Below are 15,526 nucleotides of genomic sequence, written 5' to 3'. Positions count from 1 at the left end.
AAGCATAAATTATGTGATATAAATTATTACTTTTAGAACCCCCTAGGAGCCTTAATCATGGACCAGGACCTCATTATGCCAGGCACTGTACAAACACAAAACAAAGAGATTATACGTTCCTTTATACTTTACATATGTACACATCTAGGTTGCACTGGGGAGGGAACTTTAAGTAGAAACGGACTTGATACAATCTAGTCAGTCTCATACAAATATTTGCTAGTTGAGTGGTAGCAGGAAGTGAACTCTAACATGTATTTTACCTTTGACTGTTAACAGCAGGATAGCAATTGTTGCACATAGAACTTTCCAAATGGCTTCACAATGCCAAATAAATTAATCTCAGATTAGTCTTGACTACCTTTTGGAGTGTCAACATACAATACTGGTGTTATATTAGCTGTGAAAACAAGAGATATTTTCTCCCTAGACATTGTTATGTCACACCTTTCAAATTCTAGTGATCTTAGATAATGGGGTGATACTGTAATACTTTCTGATGTTAGTTGCCATTTTACACATTGATTTCCTTTGAAAATATATAGTAATTTTACTAAGTAGTTTCCTTGAAAATATCATTTGCACATCTTCAAGAAAACATCCCCCTAACATACTCTAAATCAGTACCTACTTAGAATAGTAAATTACACAAGAGTAAAGGGAACAAAGACTCCACAAGAAAGTCATGCTTCTGTTATATTATTTCTATTCATTCTTTAAATTAGGGATTTGGAACTCTCAGCCTGACTGTTCCTATGGATTTGCCAGGTCTTTAACCATTCCTAAATGCCCATGGAGGCTATATTACAAAGAAGCATTGTTCCTACTAAAACACACATTTTAATTAAAATGGCCCCCATTGCAGTCAATATAGGAACACTTGCAGATGAAAGATATCAACATATAAACTCATGTGTGATCTGTTATGCCTGCTTTCAAAATGATCAGGAGACTTTCTGTAAAGTCCTTCTCAAAAACAGCCTGCATTTGTCGGAATAAAAATGTATTTTTATATTCATACAAAAGAAAGACTGTTCAAAAATAAGGAAGCTTTTTAGTCAGTCTGTTGTATGGGTCTGACTCTACTCTGGCAAATTACTGTTTAATGCCAACATTGTAAAGGATGCTCCCAACATTATTAAAGGAGAGACTACACCACAAAACTCTGCCTGCAGTTGTGGTCTGCCTGAGTCAAAGAGAACCCCTGAGAGACCTGATATTTTTCCTTTTCAAAAGTGTGCTTTCCTAAGCCTTCACCTGCCCCTACTTCAAATCCTTCCCCTCCGTGAACAAACAGCAGGGAGCGAGAGAGGCAGACTCCTGAAACTTTTCATTATTAAATCTGGCCTCACATAAGCCTTTCCTGAGAGAACGGTTCTTAAATACTGCTACAGCGAACAGAGGAAGCAAGGACTAACCTGGAGGAGACTGGCGAAATAAGAACGATCCCCATAGAGAATATTAAAAAGTCAATAAGTGAGGATTTTTTCCTGGGTGAGAAGCCCACACAAATAAGGGAGGGGTTGATCTACTCGCCAGTTGCAACTGCACAAAGACCTGGTAGCTTGATATTTTTATGCGATTGACCGTGGGTTTTACAAGGGCAGTTTTAATATGCCAATTTCACCTCTGATTTCAAGACTGCCAGCCGTTCCTATCCCAACCTTAATATTCGCCGAAGTCCTATTCCCACTGTAAAGCCAGGAGAACCACCCAGGTGTAAAGCCAATAATAAGCGAGTCTGAAATCCCCCAGTGGCGGACCCCACAAAAAAAAAAAACAAAAAAAAAAACTCAGCCGAACCCCAAAGTGAAATCTAAGCAAAATTATTTTTCCTTGGGAGAAAGGAGTCGGCTGCTTTCAGCAGCCTATAGCAGGGGGAAACCCTCAGCAGGTGCATGCCCTGTCCGAGCGGATCTCACTAATCTCAAACACATGGGAACGGTTTTAAGTGAGGGAAATCTGAACACAGATATCGCTGCGTCCACATGTTTATTTCAGGCACGGCCTCGGAGGCACGTTTCCAGCAGCAACTAATGATAATAGTCCAGCCTGCTGCCACCTTAAACATGCAGCCGGTGTGGAAATAAGCCTGCTTTCCAACCGAACTGGGTGGAGTAGGAGCTGGACTGGCATGACCCGAAACGAGCTATTTCCAAAGCAAAGGAAAGTTTCCGAGTTCTCTAAGCAGTCGCTGTAGCATGCAACCCAACCCTTCCTAGGGCACTGAGGAGCTGCGCCGAGGGCTCGGGTGTTGCTGGTGGCCTTGGTACAGCAAGGTACGAAGCACCGAAGAGTGTGCCACTTTCCCTTCCCAGATAATTGCATCCATGTGGCTGATTTTCCCGATACGATTGCATGAAAACCCATCCACTCCCGAACATCGCTAGTCACACACGTACAGCCCAGAGCATTAGCTAGCTCACAGCTGTCGGATGACCGTGATAATACTGATTATTTGCGATGCTATTCAATAATGCGACCCGCTCTCCTATGCCGTCGCTGCGCTGTTCATCTCCCCACCGCACCCACTGGCCAAGCTGCAGGTGCCGATCGCCTTTGCACGGGGAGACAACCCAGCCCTTTACTAACAATCATCCACCCAGACGCGAGCTGCTCCTTTGCAAAGATACACTTTGCAGCTCTGCCCCTAGCCTCCTCTGGCGAGTGGGTCACCCACTCTTACCTGCTCTCGCAGAGGCTACGCAAGCCCAAAGGACTAGAATTAAATCCATCTGTGCTGGCCCCGCTGCGTGCCCCGTGCAGAGCCCGGAGAGGCAGGCAAGGGAATCCCGCTTTCAGTTTCTTTTGAGCAGAACCCCAAACTTGAAGAGCTTGTTTTGGCAGGCTTGGGAGAGAGAGCAGCAGCTCCACCAGCGGCCAGTATTGCTACCCAGGAACAGCCCATGTGCCTCGTTCAGGGATGCTGCCCAAGTCACCCAGCCCCTTCCTTGGGGGCTGGGCGGCTCAAGCCCCACCTCCCATGGCATCTCGGGTCAGCGTCATTCTGCCTGACGCCCCCGCTCCACTCAGGTTCGTTTGCCTGCAGTTAGCAGAGACAGCCTGGAGACTCCTGTGCTCGTCGGATCCCCCTCTCAGAGCCTATTGGATCAGCCCCCCCCCCCCCCGCCCCCAAAGGAGAAGCTGAGATCGAGAAAGGCAGAGGCATTGCTGGAAGAACGGTACAAGTGAGCAGAGGCGAGTATCCAAAAAGGGTTTTTTTGCCGAGATCTGCCTTGATCCCTGTTCCGTGGAATGACCCTCACTCGTACACCGCGCACTGTGCGCTCACGTGGCTACAATAAGCCAAAACTACAATAGAGGTGCCTGCCAAGCACTTTGATGCTAGAGAAATCAGAGGCGATGTGATCATATTCTATATATAATCAACTGCAATTGTCCATTCCCCGCATTGTTAAAGACATATTCCCCCCCCCCCATTCCAATTGCCCCTATGTTAGGGGGACGTAATGAAGAGGGATAATCTTGGGAGTGTAATCAATAGATAATGGGCATGAGTGTTTTGTCACGAATAGATGGTGAACGCTGGGACTGTCTCTTAGTCGGTGGCTCCATCCTACAAGCGCACAGATGTTTAACTTTATAATGATGAGTAGTCTAGCTGAAATGAAGTGGATTATTCGCCATAGTAAAATCAGCACCTGTGTTTTCAGCATCAGGTCTAAGTTTGTAAATAGCACGATACAAAGAAGTCTCTGTAGGTGATCTTGGAAAGCAAATCATCTTCAAACTTGAACCATCCATGTAATCTCACTCACTGTCTCCAGAAGGAAATGGTATAAAATAGAATGTCAGAACCCATTTACACCATGGCATTCCTTGCAACCTCAGGACCCATCAGGCAGCTCCCCAGAGCAACCAGTATTGGGTGTGGGTTTACTCTCCTCCTCTGTCCCTCACACACATTTCCTTATGGCTAACATCCCAAGATTGACAGAAAAGGTGCCCATTTGCCTTCTGCTGAGAAAAGTGTTGGTGTGGGAAGCAGCACTAGTGTGTGGGGAGGAGGGGTTGTTATAACCTCCATCTGCTGCAAGCCTGTTAATCATTTTCTTTAAAATGTCTTTTAGCATTGACCCTGATTCTGGGCTTTGTACACTGATTAAAACAAAAATATTTCATGCACAATTAAGAGCCATCACATGCACTGACATTCGCCTCTCTAACTGCCCCTCCTGATGACAGGAATCCCAGAGTGTTTAGATCCACATTTGTCTCTGACATTCACCAACCTGCTGTTTGTCTTGCTATTGTAAATTATTTATATGGGAAATGTAGAATCATAAAAGAGAGGTGACAGAATATGTTGTTCAGCCTAAAAAATTAAATTCCACATAGGTGAAAGCTTTCTACACTGCTGTTTTTATTGCGTCCCTCCTTTCAAGTCTTTGACTTGCATTTAAACATTGGTAGGTTTTGAACAATACATTTACACAGGGTCAGAGCCTAAGGTACACCCAACTGTCCCTCAGTCACAGAAAATTTACCATTAGTTGATACAAATAATTTACATCAGAAAATGTTATTTCTGATAAATAATGTAGGATCTGTTCATTTATGTCTTAGTGATGAAAGAAGGGAGACTTGGAAATCTTCTGCTGGCTTCCTGCATCTCCTTAGTCAAGTCACTTAATTGCTCTATCTCAGTCTTCCAATCTGTAAAATGGGGATACAACCTCCCTTTGAAAAGCTTTTGACAGCATGTTCAATAAGACACTATACAGTACAACTGCAAACAATTTTTGTCTGCATCTCCCCCATTTAGATGTCTTCCTGTCAAAAAATATATAACACCATATGAATGAAGGTTACCTAATAGAGTTTCACTGATAAAACATGGCTTAACATTCTGACAGAAAACTTAAGAATCAGATCTTGCTCCTATTGAAGTCAAGGGGAACAGGATCAGACACTAAGAAATAAGGTGATTTCTATTCCTGGAGAATACAAAGCCATACTAATTCTCCTTCCACCTCCCAGAATATTTTATTCTAGTTTTGTTAGCATTCAATTTAAGTCACTATTTCCTTTGTAAAACCAGAGGATTTTTTTCCATGTAATGGGCAGTGTCTTTTCAGCTGGAAGCTCGGTATAAGTCATGTTCACATAGAAAACAGTTTTGTCCAGAATTTTAATTTTTAAATTCCATTCAGCTGTTTAAGCCACAAAGACACCAAGAAAAATATATATGCTGCATTCATGTACCTTTATTTTGGTGATCAATGGGGTAAGTCAAAAGTCTAACAAGGTTGATTTGTTTTACCCTTTGTATTATGGGGCAGTTTCATTCTCTAGTGCATTACCTGAGCCATATTATGACTTGTGCTTTGATCTTTTAACCAATAGGGAGGAACTCATTGAGAATTTGAAAGTAGAAGGCAGCTTGGGTGAAAGTGATCATGAAATCATAGTTTGAAATTCTAAGGAAGGGTAGAAGGGAGTACAGCAAGATAGAGACAATGGATTTCAGGAAGGCGGATTTTGGTAAGCTCAGAGAGCTGATAGGTAAGGTCCCATGGTAATCAAGACTGAGGGGAAAAATGACTGAGGAGAGTTGGCAGTTTTTCAAAGGGGCACTATTAAGGGCCCGAAAGCAAGCTCTTCCGCTGGTTAGGAAAGATAGAAAATGTGGCAAAAGACCACCTTGGCTTAACCACGAGATCTTGCATGATCTAAAAAATAAAAAGGAGTCATATAAAAAATGGAAACAAGGACAGATTACAAAGGATGAATATAGGCAAACAACACAGGAATGGAGGGGCAATATTAGAAAGGCAAAGGCACAAAATGAGCTCAAACTAGCTACGGGAATAAAGGGAAATAAGAAGACTTTTTATCAATACTTTAGAAGCAAGAGGAAGACCAAAGACAGGGTAAGCCCACTGCTCAGTGAAGAGGGAGAAACAGTAACAGGAAACTTGGAAATGACAGAGATGCTTAATGACTTCTTTGTTTCAGTCTTCACCGAGAAGTCTGAAGGAATGCCTATCCTAGTGAATGCTAATGGAAGGGGGTAGGTTTAGCAGATTAAAATAAAAAAAGAACAAGTTAAAAATCACTTAGAAAAGTTAGATGCCTGCAAGTCACCAGGGCCTGATGAAATGCATCCTAGAATACTCAAGGAGCTAATAGAGGAGGTATCTGAGCCTCTAGTTATCATCTTTGGAAAATCATGGGAGACGGGAGAGATTCCAGAAGACTGGAAAAGGGCAAATATAGTGCCCATCTATAAAAAGGAAAATAAAAACAACCCAGGAAACGACAGACCTGTTAGTTTAACTTCTGTGCCAGGGAAGATAATGGAGCAAGTAATTAAGGAAATCATCTGCAAACACTTGGAAGGTGGTAAAGTGATAGGGAATAGCCAGCATGGATTTGTAAAGAACAAATCGTGTCAAACCAATCTGATAGCTTTCTTTGATAGGATAACGAGCCTTGTGGATAAGTGAGAAGCTGTGGATGTGGTATACCTAGACTTTAATAAGGCATTTGATACGGTCTCGCATGATATTCTTATCGATAAACTAGGCAAATACAATTTAGATGGGGCTACTATAAGGTGGGTGCATAACTGGCTGGATAACCGTACTCAGAGTTGTTATTAATGGTTCCCAATCCTGCTGGAAAGGCATAACAAGTGGGGTTCCGCAGGGGTCTGTTTCGGGACCGGCTCTGTTCAATATCTTCATTAACGACTTAGATATTGGCATTGAAAGTACGCTTATTAAGTTTGCAGATGATACCAAACTGGGAGGGATTGCAACTGCTTTGGAGGACAAGGTCATAATTCAAAATGATCAAGACAAATTGGAGAAATGGTCTGAGGTAAACAGGATGAAGTTTAACAAATACAAATGCAAAGTGCTCCAATTAGGAAGGAACAATCAGTTTCACACATACAGAATTGGAAGAGACCGTCTAAGAAGGAGTACGGCAGAAAGATCTAGGGGTTATAGTTGACCATAAGCTAAATATGAGTCAACCGCGTGATGCTGTTGCAAAAAAAGCAAACGTGATTCTGGGATGCATTAACAGGTGTGTTGTGAGCAAGACACAAGAAGTCATTCTTCCGCTCTACCCTGCGCTTGTTAGGCCTCAACTGGAGTATTGTGTCCAGTTCTGGGCACCGCATTTCAAGAAAGATGTGGAGAAATTGGAGAGGGTCCAGAGAAGAGCAACAAGAATGATTAAAGGTCTTGAGAACATGGCCTATGAAGGAAGGCTGAAAGAATTGGGTTTGTTTAGTTTGGAAAAGAGAAGACTGAGAGGGGACATGATAGCAGTTTTCAGGTATCTAAAAGGATGTCATAAGGAGGAGGGAGAAAACTTGTTCACCTTAGACTCTAAGGATAGAACAAGAAGCAATGGGCTTAAACTGCAGCAAGGGAGGTTTAGGTTGGACATTAGGAAAAAGTTCCTAACTGTCAGGGTGGTTAAACACTGGAATAAACTGCCTAGGGAGGTTGTGGAATCTCCATCTCTGGAGATATTTAAGAGTAGGTTAGATAAATGTCTTTCAGGGATGGTCTAGACAGTATTTGGTTCTGCCATGAGGGCAGGGGACTGGACTCTATGACCTCTCAAGGTCCCTTCCAGTCCTAGAATCTATGAATCTTGGTAGATCTCAGAAACTAAGGTCTGGTTTATCTACACACACAATTGCACTGGGTTTAACTGAATGTGTGTATTTAAGATGCTTTAGTCTTTATATTATCCTATAGTTAAACCAGTGTAAATCCCTGAGTTTCTTTAATCAGTTTAAACTTGACATATCAACAGGGCTTTGGAGCAGAGCCCGGAGCTGGAGCGTGGACCAGTAGGTTTTTGCCCGGAGCTGGAGCAGAGCAATTCAAAAATTTGATTGCGCCAAATCCCTGCATATCAATTTATCTTAAATTGATTCCTTGCCAGTTTAAGTTAAGGCTTAAACAGATAAACATAGATGTAAGAGGATGCACACAAGAAGTTTCCAGTGGCTTATCTAAATCAGTTTAAAAGCATACTTTAGTTATAATTGCACCAGATTGTTTGTAGAAAAGTTCTAAGCAATGTTGGGCTAGGTCATTATTGGGATGGGAAACCTCCAAGGAATACCTAGGTACTACAAGAAATGATGCAGGTGATTCTGTAGGTGGGATTCTAACCAGGATGAGTTCTAGGGACATGGGTAACTGTGCAGTTACACATATGGAAGTTCTTTGGTAGATAACATACTGGGGCATGAAATAGTAGCATGGAAGCATAATTTGTTCATTTGTGTAGGAATGAGATAGAAGAGGTAGAGATAGGGATTAGAGAAAATGGCACGTCCTAGAGATCATTCTCACACTTCCTCTAACATTATATGATTGGCACCAAGTCTTCTCTCTTGAGTAGGTCAGAACTTCATAGTAATCTGGGTGGAAAAACTCAGGTCTGAATCAGGCAGAGCAGGGAATTGAACCTACGTCTTCCTCATCCCAGACTACTACCCAGAGAGACAGACAGACAGACAGACACACACACACACACACACACATATATATATATATATATAAAAATAAAAAGCCCAGGTTTCAATCCCAGAAGAGACTGACTGAATTCCATTTTTGCAAAAACATTTGAAAGCAATTCCCTCCCCCCCGCCCCAATAAAGAATAAAAACAAATTTCAAAACCTCCAAAGTTACTGCAAAATGGGACTGCCATCCTCCAGTCAGCTCTACTTTTCCCTAAGTCAGTTCTAAACTAACACCCCAGAATGGTTACAAGGAGCAATGTAAGTTGCTGAAGGGTGTGTGTTCAGATGAAATTTAGACATTTAAATCCTGAACATTTGTAGCAATGAACAATCTGACAGCACTTTTTTGCAAGAGTAAGATGTTAACTCTGGCAGGCTAGCTAGTTTTCAGTTCAAATTAATATTCTATTTACCAATAATTCCCCTTGTAGTTCCAACTGGATGCTGTATGCATCTTCACTAAATTGTTATGCAATGGAGCTGACTGTGTGTAACTGCTAGTCCTTTCTACCACAGAGTTTGTGGCATTTCAGTAGATTTGTGTTTCCTTTATACTACCTCAGAGGGCTTAAGGCAATTTGGGTTCTTTGGATGAAAGGTGCTTAAAAGTGCAAAGAATTATCAGTGTAAAAAAATTATTAAAATAGTTCATTATAATCACTGTTATCTGAAAAATGTGCTGGCAGTGTTGCCAGCTAAACTACATGCATGTAGCATCCAAGATAGAACACAAGCCCTCTTTCACTTGAGATCATGGAAAATCTGTTAGTTGCAGCAGTATGAGGCTATATATGCTTTGCAAGCTGCAGCGACAAAAGTGAATCACCACCACAATCATATAAGCAAATATGACATGGCATCCAGTAGAGGGCACTGGTAAACCAAACACTTCGCTATAATTCATTGGAGGGCAAATATAGCTCTTAGCATATAGGTCCTGCGGTCTAACAGACATGATGGACCACAACAGCTTCATTATCACTTCAACAGGTTAAGAGACTCCACACTAAGATTTACATAATAGACCATAATGGATCAGTAAAAGCCCTTACAATCTAGATTACCAAGTAAACAAACAGTTTACTAAAATACTGTCCTATACAAAAATGTTTTCAAAAAGTCTAAATACATAGATTATATTCAAGATACTTGTAAGGCCTAAAATTAGACCTTACAGCTTTGTTTTTGTCCATGGGCATATACATATAGGTGGCACATGTGTGTCCCTGTGCATGTGGCATTGGCCTAGCCAGTCATCTTCATTCTCAGGAGCCAGAAAGCAGAGGAATTTCACAGATGAGAGACACCTGTACTCAGCACTCTGAGTTTATCGTTGGTGATTCACCTTGCAGTTATGTTATATTTTAACCTTGTTTTCAAGAGCAGATAGACTCCTAGGATCAGAAGGGCTGGTTTTGGTCTAAATTCTGGCCATGGGAACTTTAACAGGACCCCTGCTTACCAGATTGTACTGGTTCCCATTTAAATGTATGCATCCACTGCAATTTCAATACAGGATGAGGACATTTTATGAAAATTTCTGTAATATACATAGCTTCAAAGATCAAATAAATTCACCTAAAAATCCATGTAAACAAATCTAAAGTAGGGAACATTATGTCCGCTAAACTCAGAAAAGTTAATGCTGGAAGGGAATGGTTCCTAATGGTGAGGGCAGAAAACTAGCAGTCATCTACTTCCAAAACACTGGTGTTCCATTATTGGGTCTAACATTGACTCATAACATGTGTCCTTGGGGAAAATCACAAACTCTGTGCCTCAGTTTCCCCATCTGTAAAATGGAGATGATACTTGCCTGCCTCTCAGAAAGGTTGCAATGCTTCATGATAATGCAGAGCTGGGAGATGAAATGCATGTTATAAATAGAGTATCATTATACTATTTCACCATCCGTTCCAATTTTGTCTTTCCCACAACAATGTAGTTTACAGATAGAAACTATATGCTTTGTTCTATCTTTTGGGAGCTGGTCCTGGGAATTGCTGAAAAACTCCCAAGCACTCAGGAATTCTCAGGATTGGGCCCTTGACATGTATCTCATTCACAACCTTAACATAATGCAAATGTATGTTTTGGTTTTATTTCATTAGCGTTTGTGTCTCAGTCTCATGCAACAGTATAGTGATTAGCTGTCTAATTGCAACTTTGTATTTGGGGATGACTTGTCAAAAGCATTCTTTTTCCCCACGGTTAGTGAAAATGGTTGGATGGGTATCATTTTAATAGCACAGTGCCGGTAAATGGGAGTCCATTACAGTATGTTTATTACTATATGTTTCTACCTTTACGTTGCAATTACCGGACTGGAAAAGCTCAGGTTTATATTTTAAAAGGAAAGACACAAATGGTGTAAAAAGCCAGCATGGAGCTTCCACTTCTATAACTAAACTCTACTCTCTCTTTTCCTCTCCATCTCTCAGTATCAATCTCTTTCCACCCTCCGGTTTTTGTGGTTCAAAAATCTTTGGCATGATTAATTTGATACAATAAAAGGATATAAACAAATCCAGTTCGTCCTTAGATGAGTAATTAATTATTCAACAAGCTACAGAGTCTTTTAATAGTTAAGAATCTAACCATTTAATTGATATTTGTTTCTGCAGCTGTGCAATATCTCTCTTTCCCAGGAGAGCTGTTTTCAGTTGCTGCTCAAGGTTTCTAACAATCAAACGGATCAATTCTCCAGATACCTTAAGGCAGTGTGTTAAGTAAGAATGATGTCTGTGGTGGACGGGGTTATTTTCAGTAGACATAACACTAACAATTTTTCTTTTAAACACTGGACATTTATTTAGTGTTTTTAGAACCCATACATTATAGGATAAATTCTAATTTATAACATCAGAATATAATAGGCAAATATATAATACAATAAATTGCATTTGTACACATAAATACAAAATCTGAGGTAGGGCCTCAAGAATAATGACTTTTTAAATGAATAATGTACAGCATATAATATGCGCTATATAAGATATATATGATGCATCCTTTGTAACATAATATATTTTCTCCATGTATAGCTAATGAAAAAATACAATAACCTGATTAGGGTACATATCTTTATCCATAGGCAGCAGTACCCCCATAGAATGCCTGTAAGTATATGACATTACGCAAGTAATTAAGAATTAACCTATGCAGTGATAGGTCCACAATAAAGTGCCAAAAAGACACAGGCACAGATCCTCAGCTGGTGTAAACTGTCACAACTCTATTGACTGTAATGGAGCTGTGACAACTTGTACCAGCTAAGGATCTGCCCCACAAAGTACACTACACACTATTGGTTACAGACTATAACATATTCTAGTCAACATTAATTATATTTCTAACAATGAAATACACCTATAAGGCAAATGGTTACCTGAAGATGTATTTAAAACATGACGGGCAAATCATAATGATGCAAGCCATAAGGTCCAGCCCAGCTCTCACATTTTAAATTAAACCCATCAAGAAAGCAATCTCTCTTTAGTTATAGGCTGCCTGAAGGTGACAAAGGCAGAAACCATAAATACCATAAATAGTTTTCTCCCTCTGAGTCTATGGCATGAGTCCCCTGGAATATTAAGCTCCAGCCATTTCACAAATACAGTACATTATTTACAGGAAGTTTAAGTACAAGCTCAGAAACAAGCATCTCATAAACCCACTAGACCTAGTGGCAGCTTTTAGGAAACCTAGCTAAAACACTTCCTAACCATGAGCATTGCATGCCAAAGCCATGCAGCCTGCAACTGAAAACATCAACGGTCCACAACAGTCTTTCTTAAATTGAGATTGCAAAATAGAGAAAGATGCAAAATAAAAGAAAAATCAATGTCTGTATGAAAAAGCAACCATTAAAACACAGCTAGCAAGAGATCATTACAAGCCAAATAACTGTGTGTATTCAAATAAAGGGTCAATGATAAAACAAATGAATTGGAAATAGCAAGAGGAAATCACAATAAATGGGAGGTGATGATCTTCGGTGCTGAGGCACATCTATACAATCAATGGAGCAGAACCTAACAAAAGGATAACTTGACCCAAATGAAACATTAATATAAAGACATTCCAAGTCTTTCAATTAAAGGTCATTTTGTTAAACCCTTCTTTTGGAATCAATGTGCTGCTGTGTCTAACTGAAACACAGATTTTGTACATTGCTTGCATTTTAAAAACACTAGGAAGACCCCAAAGAATTTGAAAATGGCAAAGATTTGCATTAAGTATAATTTTAATGCATATAATAGTGCATCTCAGCTTGTCCAGAAATTCAATCTCATTTTTAAAAAATTGCAATAGAGGCAAACCTCATCAATTTTGATTTTTTTTTCCTTACAAGACTGATAGACCTGCATGTAAATAGGTCACCTTTATGAAAATATGGCTTTTTCCCCTCTCTTTAAAATATTTTCTGATATTTAATCAGTTGCTGAAATACTTTCATGTTATAAAATGCCGTATGTGCAAACTTTACTAGACAATGATAAAGTGCTTTCCCCAACTGTAACATTACTTTTCATTTAAAGGGACACTTTTGGGTAATTTAATCTCAACTTTTAGTTTTGGTAAATAAATGTAAAGCTTTTTAAAAACATAACAGAAGTATTTCCACTTTTTTAGTTAAACTTTCCCCTGCAGTGTTTGCAAGCCAAACACTGGTACATGAAAACCAGAAAGTAAAACTGACTAGAAACAAAATGAAACTGACTAGTCTATTTTCAGTGTTTCAACTGAAAGCCTGATTCTGTGCCACTTACTTCAGTGGGAGCAGGACCAAAGCCTGAGTGAAGTGGGAGAAAAAAAAAAAAGTACAACTACATCAATCATGAAAAATTATTATATTTTTCATATTCTCCCCCTTTTAGTAGCTTAACTAATGACACAGTTAGCTATGTTTTATTTGTATTTATTTATTTTACTGTTAACCTAACAGTGTCCCTTCAAATGATTAATCTTTACACTTTTAAAACAGGAAGTAAGCAAGTGATATCCTTACACTGTGGAAGTTACCAGTTGCAGTTTACAGAGTTAGTTAATCCCAGTTGAAACAAATGTGTCTTCTGAAAAACAAGCCAGCAAGTGAAAAGGACTCACAACTATTAGGCTAACTCGCCGTTTCCTAACAAACACGGCAACATTGATAGTATTTTTTTAAAAAAATCACAACAGCAGTAATTAGTATAAATTGGGTTGGGCTCCAAAAAATATCAAGCTCAGGTTTTAGCCAGTAAGGGTAAAAAAAGAGGCCAAGTATTATTCATCCTGGTGAAAACACACCATTCCCAATAGATGGCGCTGATTGATTTAGGCTCCCTTCTTCACCCGACTTGCTGGGAAGACAGCTGGTAATTCATTTAATGTGAGACAGTTTTCTTTTTTCCTCCAGCCAGAGAGGCTTGAAGGGGCTAATTTTCATCTTGTATTTATGAAATTTCATTATGCCAAGAATAGGGGTAGCTCTTCAAACATTGTTCACACAGGGAAATAAAACCAAGAACAAGTTAGAATAGCAACTCTCTATTGAATCAGCTGGCAAAGCCAAATCAAGTTGGTGCAGCTTTAAGGCAGAGATGCTTGTGGAAGGGTCACAATCTTAATGCTCTGTGCAATATGGAGACAAGTAAAGACACCAAACGGAAAAAAGCATAAAACAGATTTAGGGGCCAATGCTTCAAAATCTATTCCCACTTCATTTAATGACAAATATTTGATTGTGCTTCATGTACGCTGCCTGAGGATTGAATATCCCCAGCAGTGTCAATAACTGGCAACACTATTTGCCCCATAAAAGAGAAAGTTCAGCAAAATGATTTTTTTAATATCTATTTACAAAATAAATTATTTATTCTGCAAATGTTACATTAAGGTCTAGTTGTTTTTGTTTATTTTTGTTTTCTTCAACAGGATGAAAACATCACATCTACAGACACATTTTAACTGAAGATTTACCTGAGACCCTGTAATGTGAACACAAAAAAAGAACATGATATAAACAGTCCCCCGAAAGGAAATTACATTTAGATTGGCTACTACAATAGTGGGGAAAAAACCCAGGCTACACTACTCTAAACTCACCATATCTCTACACTGGTTGATAAGATATTTATAGGGACATAAAACATCACTAGTACACACTACATGAACACTGATCACTCTTAAAAAATCTCATATGTATGTATAGAATACAACAGCATAATAAAGGTTGCAGTTTTGCCAATTTACTGAAGACATATTTTTCTCCCTCTTTATAGTGCACTTTACAATAATTTGGGGTAATTTATATTCAGTTAATTAAAGGTACTCTTAAAAACTCTATTTTTACTCTGCCCATTAGGTAGCAGAAATATTTAAGTCTAATACTCATATTGCCATACATATATTGGATTTCTAAAATGCAGTGATAGAGGATGTACTACTGCAATGCAGTGTTAAAACAACAATTAAACTATGCAGTCTCTTCCTCATAATTTTGTCTATCCAGTCTTATCACTTTATTGTAGTTCATTGTTTTTAATGAAAAGGTTGACAATAAAAAAAATTAAGGAAAGCAAACTATGCACAGCTCAGATTGTTATAAGAGAATATTGTCTTGATGAATTTACATTCTCTCTCATTTATATATACACACACACACACACTATAGAGAGAGACAGAAATAGGGGTTCAGTTATTTCCCCTTTGGCTGAAAGAGAAGAATATAGCTACAGATTATCTAAAGAAGTTTATAAGAGAACAAATAGGGGAATCACAAAGTTGAACAACACAGCTACATTCTAATAACTGTTGTCATGTGGAAACTAGAATACATCTACTACTGTAAGAATATATAATTAGGCACAAATTATATGATGGCTTCTTTACGGGAGATTTTAAACAAAAGTGAAGATAGCAAAGAAAACACGTTCAGAATACTCGGATGAAGTGAATAAAACTGGGTTTGTACTTATGTGTGCAGTTTGCCAATGAACTTTAGATACTCAGTGTAACTGAG

The 15,526-nt window shown here is 39.3% G+C and overlaps 1 protein-coding gene across 3 annotated transcripts in view; it reads right to left on the bottom strand.

The window, feature by feature from the left end:
• NELL1 (neural EGFL like 1) overlaps positions 1-2,950 on the bottom strand; it is a 438,513-nt gene extending 435,563 nt beyond the window's left edge. For 2 of the 3 annotated variants that reach the window (XM_034769800.1, XM_034769799.1), the window contains exon 1: positions 2,687-2,950. In XM_034769800.1, coding sequence (XP_034625691.1) covers positions 2,687-2,735 — 49 coding nt within the window. In that variant the 5' untranslated portion in view covers positions 2,736-2,950. The remainder of the gene's footprint in view (positions 1-2,686) is intronic. The other variant, XM_034769797.1, reaches the window with a different exon arrangement.
• Between the last annotated feature and the right edge of the window lie 12,576 nt (positions 2,951-15,526).

This window comes from Trachemys scripta, chromosome 4, assembly GCF_013100865.1.
Source record: "Trachemys scripta elegans isolate TJP31775 chromosome 4, CAS_Tse_1.0, whole genome shotgun sequence".
Taxonomy (NCBI): domain Eukaryota; kingdom Metazoa; phylum Chordata; order Testudines; family Emydidae; genus Trachemys; species Trachemys scripta.
Note: the sequence above shows the minus strand (reverse complement) of the source record. Positions and strands in the feature narration are given on the sequence as shown.